This window comes from Citrus clementina, unplaced genomic scaffold (genome assembly GCF_000493195.1).
Source record: "Citrus clementina cultivar Clemenules unplaced genomic scaffold, Citrus_clementina_v1.0 scaffold_3, whole genome shotgun sequence".
In the NCBI taxonomy this organism is placed as follows: Eukaryota; Viridiplantae; Streptophyta; class Magnoliopsida; order Sapindales; family Rutaceae; genus Citrus; species Citrus x clementina.
In genome coordinates, this window is record NW_006262339.1 from 49179042 (window position 1) to 49192664 (window position 13623).

At 36.0% G+C, this 13623-nt stretch overlaps 1 protein-coding gene across 1 annotated transcript; it reads left to right on the forward strand.

The window, feature by feature from the left end:
* Nucleotides 1-2119: 2119 nt before the first annotated feature.
* LOC18047030 (K(+) efflux antiporter 2, chloroplastic) lies at nt 2120-13508 on the forward strand. Its single transcript, XM_024188012.1, has 21 exons — nt 2120-2530; nt 2710-4398; nt 4838-5009; nt 5106-5196; nt 5474-5610; nt 5695-5754; nt 5854-5973; nt 6403-6471; nt 7028-7093; nt 7913-8002; nt 8601-8705; nt 8786-8914; nt 9636-9845; nt 10199-10348; nt 11471-11524; nt 11648-11706; nt 11923-11989; nt 12064-12240; nt 12458-12514; nt 12730-12804; nt 12951-13508. The coding sequence occupies exons 2-21, from the start codon at nt 2786-2788 to the stop codon at nt 13071-13073; spliced, it is 3624 nt and encodes a 1207-aa protein (XP_024043780.1). The 5' UTR covers nt 2120-2530; nt 2710-2785; the 3' UTR covers nt 13074-13508.
* The last annotated feature ends 115 nt before the right edge of the window (nt 13509-13623 follow it).

Genomic DNA, 13623 nt, shown 5'->3' on the forward strand with positions numbered 1-13623 from the left:
CCTGTGGATAGACGTGAATGTTAATATGATGATCTGGCCATTGGGATTCCTGCTAAAGAGTTTAAACGAGTGTTCACAGAGCTGGACACTGGTGGGGAAACAGGTAATTATTTGATTATCCTATTAGCATATTTGTTGGTACATCTGAGTAGATTCTAGTTCTACAGGGATTAACTGGTGAAGTTTATCTGCAAGGGCTGATAAACTCTTTTTATATCTCTATAAGCAATGAACAGCTGACATTCTCAGCCAGGGACAGGGAGACTGTTCTTGTTCTTGTGAATTGTGATAGTGGGATAGGGATATTTTTTGGTTGATAAGTTCTACGGGATTTGATTGCTTTGAATGCAAACACGACAACGTTGCTCGTATCAATCTTCACCAGTTGTACGAAAAGCTTATTAAAATGGGTGGCACTAACGAAGACTTGGTCACTATTCACGCTGATGAAGGGCAGATTAAAAGAGTCGGCTTTTTGTTTTTAGCGCCGAAAGTACTCAGTGAAATAATCTTGCCTGTTTCTTGAAATTCTCTATCTTAAATGGGCTTCGACGGTTAATGGTTTGAGACTTTGAGATTGATGCGTAAGCTGGGGCTGCCAATCTTATATATTCTCATATTTTAGACACGTAAAGATTAAGGATTTGATTAGTTGCACGTATCTGAATTTATGAAACCTCAGGATTCAGTCACGTGGAGAGCGAAATGGAATTGATTGAAGTCGTGTAGCTATAATTTCTAATGTTCCCAGGTGAACACAAAGTGGAGCTTGGAAGACCTGCAACAGAGTTCAGGCGTATTTTCTTAGGCCTGGCGATTTCTGAGGAGATAGGTATATATACAGTATCATTGGTGTTACATTTTCTGACCCGAAAGTTCATTTTACTCTTGACGGTCGGGAAGTGGAGTTCGCTGCAATAGATACCATATGCGGTGTTGAAGAAAAAGATCAAGTAATCTTCACGATCGATCCCAGTTACTACGCTTTATTTACAAGCACAGTGTGTACATTACTCCTGCAATGAACCTCCCCTGCTGAAATTCCCAGTTTCTGCAGTCGAAGAAGTTGATGGTAATGGTATTGGACCAATTACTGATAGCATCATGTTTTACTTCATCTCTCGAGAAGATAACTAGTTCCGCTCTTAAGAATTGTGAATTTGTTGTTGCCCGTTTAAACTTTGTCAATATCACCATATAGCATGCAGAGCCTCATACAGGTAAAAGTGCTTGTTTTATACCATGTGTTGCATTTACACAGGATAGAGATAGTTCGGGATACAGTTGATACTCACGGTTTACAACTACGTAGTTTTGCATATTGCATATTATTTCACGCATATTCTTGCATCAAATCCTATAGGATCCGCGACATGTATGAAGATAAAGAAATCTTGACCCTAGTAAAAAATTTTGATTATATTCAAGTTAAGTCTCCGACCCTAGTAAAAAATCTTGACCAAATCCTTAACTCTTAAATTAATTTAAAATAAAAACACTTAAAACATACACATGTCGCTTGAGGTTTACAACTTACAAGCCCTAATGATCTAACATTAATGTAAAGACTAAAGGCTAAAGTTCTAAATAGTAGAGAAAAAGAGAGGGAAAGCAGCTTGACTTTGGTTATTTTGCTTTGAAAATTATAACATTTTGGTAAATTGCTTTAAACTCTTCTTCTTATTATATTGTTTCTATTTTTGAAACTTTAAACTCTTATAATTATTTCAAAAAAAAATTATTTAGTTTTTATTTTTGAAGCTTCATACTCTTACAATTTTTTCAAGGAATTTTTTATTAATATTAAAATATAAATATAAATTACAAAATAAAGTGGGTGTAAAATATATTTTAAAGAATAAGTTATTTAAGTATTTAATCAATTTTTTATTCACAAAAAATAAATTATATTTATTTAAATAATTTTTAATTAAAATAGTCTTTTATAAGAAGTTTCAAAAGGTCTATTTTCTGTTTTGATCATTGCCAACTGCTAATGTAAATAACATCATGATCATGTGACCGTTAATCTTTGTCATAAATTTTTTGTGCAATAGCCAACAGGGCTCCTCTCCAATTTGCCAGCCACCAACTAACAGCTCCAAACGACTATAACGTTCCACGTCAGATTTTTAACAGAAGGGTAGGTTAATCTCACGCGCGCAACCCGCCTGAGCCCCTGTACGTGGATTGGGGCGAGAGCTGCGACAAACAGATTGTTTCTCACGAAGCTCAAGTGGGAGTGGACATAAAACCCTATCACTGGAATATCCATGGGCATTTGTGAATCTCCCGCTGACGGAAAGGCCATTGTTGTAAATTCATCTCAAAACTGAAATAAAATATACAAATCAAAATAATTTCTACTTTCTTATTCTCACTCCTGATTCCTGGAGGCTGGCTGAAAGAGAGAGATGTTATAGAAAATTCGTTTACATGCTCTGTTGGCTCCTAACTCTTCTCTCAACTGCCCCATCGATTTTATCAGCTCCAGCCGCTGTCACAGCCACCATCTCGCTCTTCGTCATCGGTAACTCCACTTTCCTTCTGTATAGCGTGTAAACTCCATATTTGTGTTTTTCTTCTAGTATTTTAATGTCTATTTTCGGTTTATTTATTGTATATGGGTGAAGGTTCCTGACATTTTAACTTAAGAAGATTCGCATTGATACAGTGGGTTTTTCTACTTGTTCATTTTACTTTCACCAGGTGTTTGACTTTATGCCAATTAGAGTACGTGAGCCTGATTCTATAAATATTGGATTGCATTGACTGGCTTAGAGAAATGGGTTTTGCTTGTGGTTTACAGCAGCCTAATGTGTTTGAGGGTACGAGATACAGAATTTCCGATAGACTAATTAATTCAAGGTTTAGATATGGAGGTTTTGGTTATAATGTTTCCAATCGGAGGATTGTTTCAAAAACCCGGTCCACGAGAAACTTGAGTAAAAGTATTTCATATGCTGGCTGTTCAAAATCAAGTTTGGTTTTTAGAGGAAACTCCGATGCTAATTTGTGGGGTTTGTACACCTGTAAGTCTTTATTTTGTAGTTTTGATGATTTTTCAAAGTTGTCAAGGGGAGTTTGTCCAACATGTCAAGGTAATGATTCTTTAGCATTTATTGATGGAAATGGCCGAAATGTTGAGTTTTCTGAAAATGGTGACGGTCCAGAGGCAAATAGCTTGGGCGAAGAAGAAAGAGAAACAAAAGAAGATGCAGAACCACCTACTACTGACGAATTGAGAGAATTATTGATGAATGCAATGAAAGAATTGGAAGTTGCACAGCTGAATAGTACCATGTTTGAGGAGAAGGCTCAGAGAATATCAGAAGCTGCAATAGCATTGAAGGATGAAGCAGCAAATGCTTGGAACAATGTTAATGTCACACTTGATATGGTTCACGAAATTGTGAATGAGGAGTGCATTGCCAAAGAAGCTGTTCATAAAGCAACAATGGCTCTTTCTTTGGCTGAGGCAAGGCTTCAGGTGGCTATTGAATCACTACAAGATGTAAAACAAGAGGATGATTATCCAGAAGGTTCTACAGAGGATGATGCCAAAAGTGATGGTAAAGAAGAGGATGGACTTCTTTTGGCTGCTGAAAATGATATCAAGGAGTGTCAAGCAAATTTAGCAAATTGTGAGACAGAATTGAGACGGTTGCAGAGTAAGAAGGAAGAATTGCAGAAGGAAGTGGATAGATTAAATGAGGTTGCAGAGAAAGCTCAGATGAATGCCTTGAAAGCCGAGGAGGATGTCGCAAACATTATGTTATTAGCAGAGCAAGCCGTTGCTTTTGAGATAGAGGCTACGCAACGTGTGAATGATGCCGAAATTGCATTACAGAGAGCAGAGAAATCGCTCTCCAATTCCTCTGTTGATATCTCTGAAAGAATCAAAGGGTACGTATCAGGTGATGAGACTGCAGTCAAAGAAGAGAAGGCAGGTAGCACTGATGATGTTAATGTTGAAAGAGACATAGATGTGCCAGTTAATGGTGACTATTTGGTCAGCGAGTCTTCACATGATATTCTACCGGATAAAGTCAGCCAGAGTTCTGAGGAATTATACCAATCTGATGAACTGATCGATCAGGAGAATGGAAAGCTGAATTTAGACTCTCCTAAAGAAGCTGAAGTGGAAGCAGAAAAGTCAAAAAATGTTATTCAAACGAAAAAGCAAGAAATGCAGAAAGATCTGACTAGGGAGAGTTCACCCGTTAATGCTCCGAAGACATTGCAGAAAAAATCTTCTCGTTTCTTTCCTGCTTCATTCTTCTCTTCTGCTGTGGACGGGACTGAGTCCACACAAGCATCAATTTTCCAGGGGCTCATGGAATATGCAAGGAAGCAATTGCCTAAGCTGGTTCTTGGCTTTTTGCTCTTTGGAGCAGGGTATGTATCACTCTGTTGCTACTTCTTTGTTTCTATATATTTTTGTAAAAATTCATTATTGATTTTACTTCATTAATCATGTCATTGTTGAGTGATATTAAGTTTGTGCTACACACATCATTTGATATTGCAGTTCGTTTTAGTTTTCCTTATAACTTGGAGGAAAAGAAGTGCTTCACTTGAAAGTAGTTCACAAGCACACCAACCTTCTTTGTTAACCATTGAAGCATTTGTCTATCATTATTTTCCTATTAACCTATTGCTCGATTATGTTGGTGTAAATTCCTATTGTCGATGTCTACAGTTCATTTCCTTAGCTCCTCTGAAAGGTGTTACTACATAATTCTATTAGTTGTTTCATATATGATATATTAGATTGTGACATTTAGTTTAGAGGGGCCTTCTTGATATTAAAAAACAAATGCTTAATGGATCACAGGGTTGCCTTTTATGCTAATCAAGCAGAGAGGAGCTCTCTGCAGCTTCAACAACCAGATGTTATTACCACAAGTATTGAAGAAGCTTCTTCAAATGCAAAGCCTCTAATCCGAGAAGTTAAGAAACTTCCTAAGAGAATAAAAAAGCTGCTGGATATGCTTCCTGAGCAAGAGGCATGCAATTTCATGTATCATTAACTTTTTCTGCCTTGGATCTTAAGTGCAATATGATAGTTCTTTCTTAATTGATTTAATTTTGAATTCTCTTAGATAAACGAGGAGGAAGCTTCGCTCTTTGATGTGTTGTGGTTACTTCTTGCAAGTGTAATTTTTGTGCCTATATTTCAGAAAATTCCTGGAGGTAATTGAATTTATAAGTCTTTAATCTAATACATGCTTGTATAGTTTATGTGTTTGTAGTTCTAGAATATTCCAAAATGAAAATTTTATTATTAAATGGTGCTTGAACTTTTTCGGCATATATTTCATTCTCCTTATTTATCAAAATTTTCCCCGAAATATTGTACAGTTAAATGTTTTGGTGCCGCCTTGATCCTGATCAATATTATGACAGCAAGTTCTTGCTTTAAATCAAATCTTGATTTTATTTACTAGTACTATACTTATTGTACGTTTAGGCAGTCCTGTTCTTGGCTATTTGGCTGCTGGCATCTTGATTGGGCCTTATGGTCTTTCTATAATCCGTCATGTGCATGGAACAAAGGCAATAGCAGAATTCGGAGTTGTTTTCTTGCTATTTAATATTGGCCTTGAGGTGACTTTCTTTTACATTCCTTCTTAGTATTTTATTCTCACAATAATGCGGAAAGCTAACTCAGAAGTGTTTTTCATTTTATAGCTTTCTGTTGAAAGGCTAAGTTCCATGAAGAAATATGTTTTTGGATTAGGCTCCGCTCAGGTGATTGGGAAACTTCCAATATCTTTATCATATCTGTTTATTTTGTCAGGTCCACTTGATCAATTTTTTAATTATAGATATTTAATGTGCATAATGCAGGTCTTGGTGACAGCAGTGGTGGTTGGCTTGGTTGCACATTTCGTTTCTGGGCTGCCTGGTCCTGCATCAATAGTCATAGGAAATGGCCTAGCACTGTCTTCTACAGCTGTTGTCCTACAGGTACTTATTATGAACTGTTGTTGCTTCAGATTTCTGGTATATTAACTTCCTTGTATTGCGCGTCACCCATTTTTTTTGGAGAAGGAACAGAACTGAAATATGTAAAATATTTGGACATTTTGTATCTTGATTTCTAAATAGTTTAGGAACTTATTTGTGCTGCAATCAAGTTTATGTCATTTTACCTCGTCTTATATTCCAAATGTAAAATATATATGGTACTGCAAAATCTTCAAAATCAACCATTTGTTAAATGATCTATGATTAATAACTTGGAAGGTCCTTGGCCCACGGCTTTCTTAGACTTTCCTTGTTGGAGAAGAGCTTGTTCTCTAGCCATTTTTGTAGTGGACCTGCCAATGCAAATGATTATTAGTTTACACCTTTTTTGTCATACAAGTGATTTAATTTTCATGGATCTTGTTGCAGGTTTTACAGGAGCGAGGCGAGAGCACATCACGCCATGGCCGTGCTACATTCTCTGTCTTACTTTTCCAGGTTACTCTACGAAAATAAACAGAAAAGTATTCACCTGGAAAACATTCATAAACTTTCGAGTTGAGGTGGGAAATCTCTTGTGTTAAAAACAAGAGGTCGAGGGTTCAAACACCGCTTACATGGGTGCGGATGGGATTCGGTTGCCTTAGGTTAAATAATTAAAAAATATTGTGCTTGTACGATTGTGGCTCCTTTAGCAGTTAATATATCCAATTGAACTTCTTGACAAAATATCGATTTAAATCCCTGCTTTTGTGATTTTTGCTGTGCCTTACTGGCATCTGTACTGAGGATTAAATGAAAAGTCTAACTGCTTCATGATATGGTAAAATATTAATATCCTAAACAAACGTGGATATTAATTTGTTTAGTGCTTTGTTCCTTTGGATGTCAAAAGTGAATTTCAGTACCACATACAGCTTAACAAAAAATTTTAATTGCATATTACTACCCACTGCTTTTCATCTATGGTGATTTTTAAAATATCTTTGTCATTGTTTGTTTTTTGTGGAAATATGCTAACAAAAATCTATGTTCTTCCTTCTGTATTCTTCAGGATTTGGCTGTTGTGGTTTTGCTAATACTCATTCCTCTTATTTCACCAAATTCTTCCAAAGGAGGGGTAAAGATTACAAACAATCTATCTTTTCTTTCTCTTTTTGTTCTTTCATAAGTTAGTGAATGTTCTGATCACTTATTTTCTGCGACTGTTCCTTTGCTTGCACATAGTTCTGAGTTTGTGTGCACATAACTACAAGTAATTAAGGTTTTCTGGAATTAAGATTGCTGATGAGCAACATCAAAAGTGCTATCAGCCAATAAATATTGTAAATACCTGTCTCATCCAATCATTATATTTCATTTTGTCCTTTGTCCTTGCAGCTTACACCTACCATTTTTCCCAGAATGCATGGATCCCTGACTGCTTAGGAGTGCTCATATGAATTGGTTTCATTGAAAAGTTATTGAGGAATTGATTTAAATGAGAAAATTCATTAATATTTATTAAGTGAAAACATTCATAAGAAAGAGTTGGATCGGTAAGATGAAGCACTGGATTCAGATACAAACTGCATCTGTCTGAACAGAAATTGAATATTACTATTTTTATCTTGGAAAATTTGCCATAATGACTGTTTGCATCTCTCTTTCTATCTCTATCTGAGGACTAAAGCTGCAATGTTACAATTCTATGTGTTATTATGGCAGATAGATATATGGCCTTAAATGCCTATTTCCCTCTATTAGAATCAGTAAGGCCTATAAAACAACCCTAAACTGCCGCGTCCATCCATTGTAAGCATGATGCACTAAAGGCTGTTCTTTCCTATGAAGTGTGTGTCAAGAATTTATTCCAGACTTAACTTCCTTTTGGTAGCGGTCATGGTCGCTACCACCACTCTTGTCAGAATTATTGAATATGCAATCTGCTTTGTTTCAGGTTGGTTTTCAAGCCATTGCTGAAGCTCTTGGAGTGGCTGCTGTGAAGGCAGCTGTTGCCATCACAGCCATAATTGCAGGTGGACGCTTGGTAAGTTTTAAAATTTCTAAGACATCATGCATACTGACATTCAATTTGTTTGAATCACTTTGATAAAGACATCTTGTCAGTGATTTTATTTCTTGATCTATTCAACCATTTTGCCTGATGAGAAATCATGAGAAACTTTGTTGTAAGCTGGTATTGTACTTTGAGTCCAAGTAGCAACCTGTTTTATTGTTTTGATGCTGTTCATAGCTACTTTTTTTACTGTGTTCTAACCTTCTATGGTCCATTCTTCTGGTGCATCAGAAATTTAAATAAGTTGAGACCTTAGCCAAATTTTTAGTTAGTTTTTATATTCTATTTCATAAAACTTTAGCTCATTGTCAGTTTAGATCTGCACATGATGATGGGATATGCATTTTAGGGTGATGTTCTTTACTGTGAAGTATAGGCGAACTTCCTTGGTGCAGTAATACATGGCCACGGGGAAAAGATAGTTCTCAATTGTATCCCTCTTCTGTGTGTTTCTTTGGACTGGAGAGTTCATTCTCTGGGACTTACAGGGTCTCCCATTCTCTTCTGCCCATCAGTGAATAATGAAATTTGGTGTGTGAATTTATATTCTCTTTATGCGATTTTGCAGCTGCTTCGACCAATCTATAAGCAAATTGCAGAAAACCAGAATGCAGAGATATTCTCTGCAAATACGCTCCTTGTGATTCTGGGAACTAGTCTCCTTACCGCCAGGGTATAAAAATGCTATTTATTGATTGCTGTTCTCGTATATCTTACAATGATGAATCATATCTTTGTCCTTTTCTGGAGCAGGCTGGACTTTCGATGGCACTGGGAGCATTTTTGGCTGGTTTACTCCTTGCAGAAACTGAATTCTCTTTGCAGGTTGAATCTGATATTGCTCCTTATCGTGGCCTTTTATTGGGTCTCTTCTTCATGACGGTAAATCTTTGTAACTGCATCTCTATGCTTGCTCACTTCTTGTGTTAAAATTTATTTCTTGTTCGATAGAAGGATAAGGCTACTGGCTTGTTACTTTCATGCAGACAATAATCTGAGAGAAATTTTGGATTTTTTTTTTTTGCTAAGAAACAAAGATTAAATATAACTATAAGAAATATGTACAAGGATTAGGAGGATTACAAAACCACAAAAAAGGATGAGAAGTCCCAATATAAACAGAACACTTAGAAACCGCAAAGATAAAATAACCCAATCCCCAAAAACACTAGCTCACTAAGAGTGCATCCCTGTTAATATATAGAAGCTTCCCAATTAAGCAAAATAAAAAAGAAAGAGATGTCTTTGAATTCAGTAGTTATAGATGCCCAGAGGGAAGCCCAGAACTTGACTTTGTCCCATAGGTATGAAGGATCTTCCCCAGCCTTGTTATCAAAGATTCTTTGGTTTCTTTCATTCCATACAACCCAAAAAATAGCCAAGACTGCACAGTCCCATAAAATAGTAAGTTGGATGTTAAATCCAACTTACTATTTTTCTTTGAATAATCTTTAGGCTGTTTGAGCCAGTTTTTGGACATTTTATTTTTCACTATTTATGCGCTTAAGTTTGTTATGCGACTGAGTGAGAATATGATAATACTTGGTAATTTTGTTTGTTCGATTTCTATCCAATTAACAGCAATATTTTTGTTGGTTTTCAGGTTGGAATGTCAATTGATCCAAAGCTTCTTCTTTCAAATTTTCCTGTTATTACGGGGGCATTAGGACTTTTAATAGGTGGCAAGACCATATTGGTTGCTTTAGTTGGTAGACTGTTTGGCGTTTCAGTGATATCTGCAATTAGGACTGGTCTCCTTCTTGCTCCAGGTGGAGAGTTTGCATTTGTGGCTTTTGGTGAAGCTGTTAATCAGGTTTGTTTCCAACCACACACAGTTTTCTTGATTCCCAATGGTATTTCGATTTACCTACAGCTTATAATGATTTTTTTTTTTTTTTAATTGTGGGCTTTTGATTCAACATGGTACTAAGTGTTTAACAGCAAGCCCTTTGGAATCTCAGATGCCTGTGTTAGATATGGCTTAATTATACATATTTCATATAGATAAGCGAAGTCATTTTATTTAAGAGGAAAACGAGGGACAAAATTGCGTTTCTGAATTAAATAGTTATAGTCAAAACAATTGTTGTTAATTGCAAAATTACTGCTAAAGGTGTTAACTGGTTACTTGCAGAAGTACTACTTTGCTAATTGGTTTTTCTCCAGGGAATAATGTCTTCTCAGCTATCATCTCTGCTGTTTCTTCTTGTGGGAATTTCAATGGCCCTTACACCATGGCTAGCTGCTGGAGGCCAGTTAATTGCTTCTCGCTTTGAGCAGCATGACGTTCGAAGTTTATTACCTGTTGAGAGTGAGGTAAAATGCATAAAGTATAAATTTAGTGAGCTTTGAAGAATTATATATCTTCAGAAACAGAATTCTAGATCATTATTGGTAGTATTTTGATTTAATAACAGATAGATGGATAGATATGATGAGTTTCTAGTCAGAAGTATTGTCATCTATTATCAGTTAATTATATCATCTTAATTTGGCAACTATGATAATTTTGGGCAACATTTGGGTCCTAAAGCAATTGAAACGTGAAAAGAGACTTCTTGTTTCTCATTCTTTCCATTTCATAGTTGCAGCAGAAAATGATAAAAGAAGTTTCTTAACTGTGGCACGGTTCAAGTGTTTTTATGTGCTTGGACAAGTCTTTAGTTTTGGTGGGTACTTTTTGGTTTCACATGACAGAATTCTTCAACTTCTTGATCAGTTTGTTCAAAAGAAATTGATAAAAATGTCTTACTTGGCCATGTTTAGTATATTGAGTTAGGTTCCTTCTCAAATAGTCACTGCTTAAATTTCAGTTTGAGGATTTCAAGAGGCTAGTATACATACATGTAATATTACAGACACACAAATGTTAAATTTTTTACACAGAATTTGAAAACTCCAACTAAAGTTGATATCCTATCTGAACTCTCTAACATTAGAGTTGAATTATTTGAAAATTCTAACAGATGTATAAAGTTTAGATGTCTAACTCAATTTAAAACATGATTGTATTATAGTTGAATCCCTGATTTCAGCATCAATAATGAATATGGAAATAGTGAAGTGAGTCTTTTTTTTTAATTATTATTATTTTTTTCATAGAATCAGACTGTGCCCTTAATAAAGATCTGTACCTCAAACAAGTTGATTCCACCTACACCACCTGTTGTACGTAGGGTTTGCGTTATTTATAACCTTCATCCTATGAAAGAGGTTGTTGTTGCCATGTGACATCATGCAGCTCATTAGCACCTTGATGATGCACTGGAAGATTAATATTTCTTCTATACCAAGTTATTTACATTTATGATTTTCCTGTGCTATAATTTTAGCCATACTTGTTCATATGCTGAATTTCAACTTTGTTGTATGATTCACTTGGTTATTGTTAAAAATCATTCTCAACTGAGGTATATCTGGGCTTAATTTTATTTACAGACTGATGATTTGCAAGATCATATTATCCTCTGTGGATTCGGACGTGTTGGCCAGGTATTGATTGGATTTCCTTACTTATTTGATGAATTAGGTTAACAGCATCTCAAGGTGAATCTGCTCTTAGTTTACAGTATGATACATATATTTGATCATAATAGTTCTGGTTTCTTTCCCCAGATCATTGCTCAGCTTCTGTCAGAGAGACTAATTCCATTCGTTGCTCTTGATGTGCGGAGGTAAACCAAACCATGTCTTATCTTTTTTCCCCCCTTCCTACCAAGAGAAAAGAATCACTCACCAGATACTCACTGTGTGTGTATATGGTGTACAAGTATTATGTATGCCTTTTTGGTTCTCTCAGATGGATCTATACAGTTTGTAATTTTGCTTTCCAGAATTATCAAGTTCATATCTTTCCAAGATGTATTAAATTGGCGTTTCCTTTGTTTCAGTGATAGAGTGGCGATTGGGCGTGCCTTGGATCTTCCTGTGTATTTTGGAGACGCTGGAAGTCGGGAGGTAAAATATAGTAAGTCATGTCAAAATGCTTACCTGCAGATGAATATTTGATGTGCTTCATACTGGATGATCAGGTCCTCCATAAAGTTGGTGCGGAAAGAGCATGTGCTGCAGCAATAACCTTGGATACACCTGGTGCAAATTATAGAACTGTTTGGGCCTTGAGCAAGTATTTCCCAAATGTCAAGACTTTTGTTCGTGCTCATGACATTGACCATGGTCTCAATTTGGAGAAGGCTGGGGCCACAGCTGTAATTTTCTAAACTCTTTTTGTTTTATTTGGCGATTGCTATATTCCTCCATTTTCTGTTTAACATTCTCCTATTAAGCTTTATTTCTTCCCCAAAGAAAAAGACAGAGAAACAAAAGTTGCCCATTTGAGCTGGAATTTACTTTCATGGACATCACCTCTCCTGCATTACATGTTGAGTTCCATTACAGTTAACCTTTTGGTTTAAAAATTTGCAGGTTGTTCCAGAAACCTTGGAACCAAGTTTGCAGTTAGCAGCTGCTGTTCTTGCACAGGTAATACATGATTATCAACGTGAAAAGGTATTTAGATCTGGTGTAAAATAGCAAGTTGAACAAGCACACGAGTTTTATAAAAATGGGTAATTCGTTCGCAAGTATACCCATCTTAAGTAAAATCGTGAGATGGTTGTGCTACATCCAGTGTACGAAAGACTGTTCAGTGACAGGATGTGAGCTAAACTGACCATTTGGTTTGTTTGTGTGTTTAGGCAAAACTGCCCGCGTCAGAGATTGCGGCAACAATCAATGAATTTAGAACTCGCCACCTGTCCGAGCTTACTGAGGTACTCAAATCTTGTCAATAAGATTTTTAATCTGTGGATCTTGTCAATAAGATTTTTAATTTGTGGATCTGGATAATCGTCCTCATTGGATATATGAACTTTTGAGATCAGAGTATCTACAATTGTTGTTTCTCTTATGTTTGCAGCTATGTCAAGCAAGTGGAAGTTCACTTGGTTATGGGATTTCTCGGGTAATGAGTAAACCAAAAGCTCAGTCATCAGATTCTTCAGATGAAAGCCAAGTCGCTGAAGGAACACTTGCTATATAAAAAAATTCTTGGGACAAACTAAGTATAAAGCCTAGTAAAAGGGGAAAAACAAGGAAAAGGAAAACTGTATAGTGAAAAACTTGTTTCATTGGTATAAATTGTACAGAAATAGACCAGAGAAGAAGAGGCAGCTACAAACTATTCTATTATTCAATTCCTCTAATAAATTTTGATAGACCCTGATAAATTCTTCTTTGTAAGATGTCTAGAAGGAGAAAATTGTTGTTTGTTCCATTGCAGTAGTAGTTGATGGGATCTCTTGCTGAAGAAAAGAAAGAGCAGAAGCCTTGATTCTCAACGAAATATTATAATTCGGAAACATGATATTCAGAAAGTTCTCGTTCATGTTAAAACATGCGCGTTCAATTAACAAGCTAGCGGGGAGGAGATGAAAACCTGAAACCTTGGGTTTACAGGACGGACTTCGGCAGGGCACTGGGGATTCATCCTCTGGGTAGTTTAATTTTGTTGGTAAAAAAAAATTAGGTTACCATTCATATGGTAGATATTAAAATTTAAAATTGTTGATTAAAAATTTACGTCAAAATTA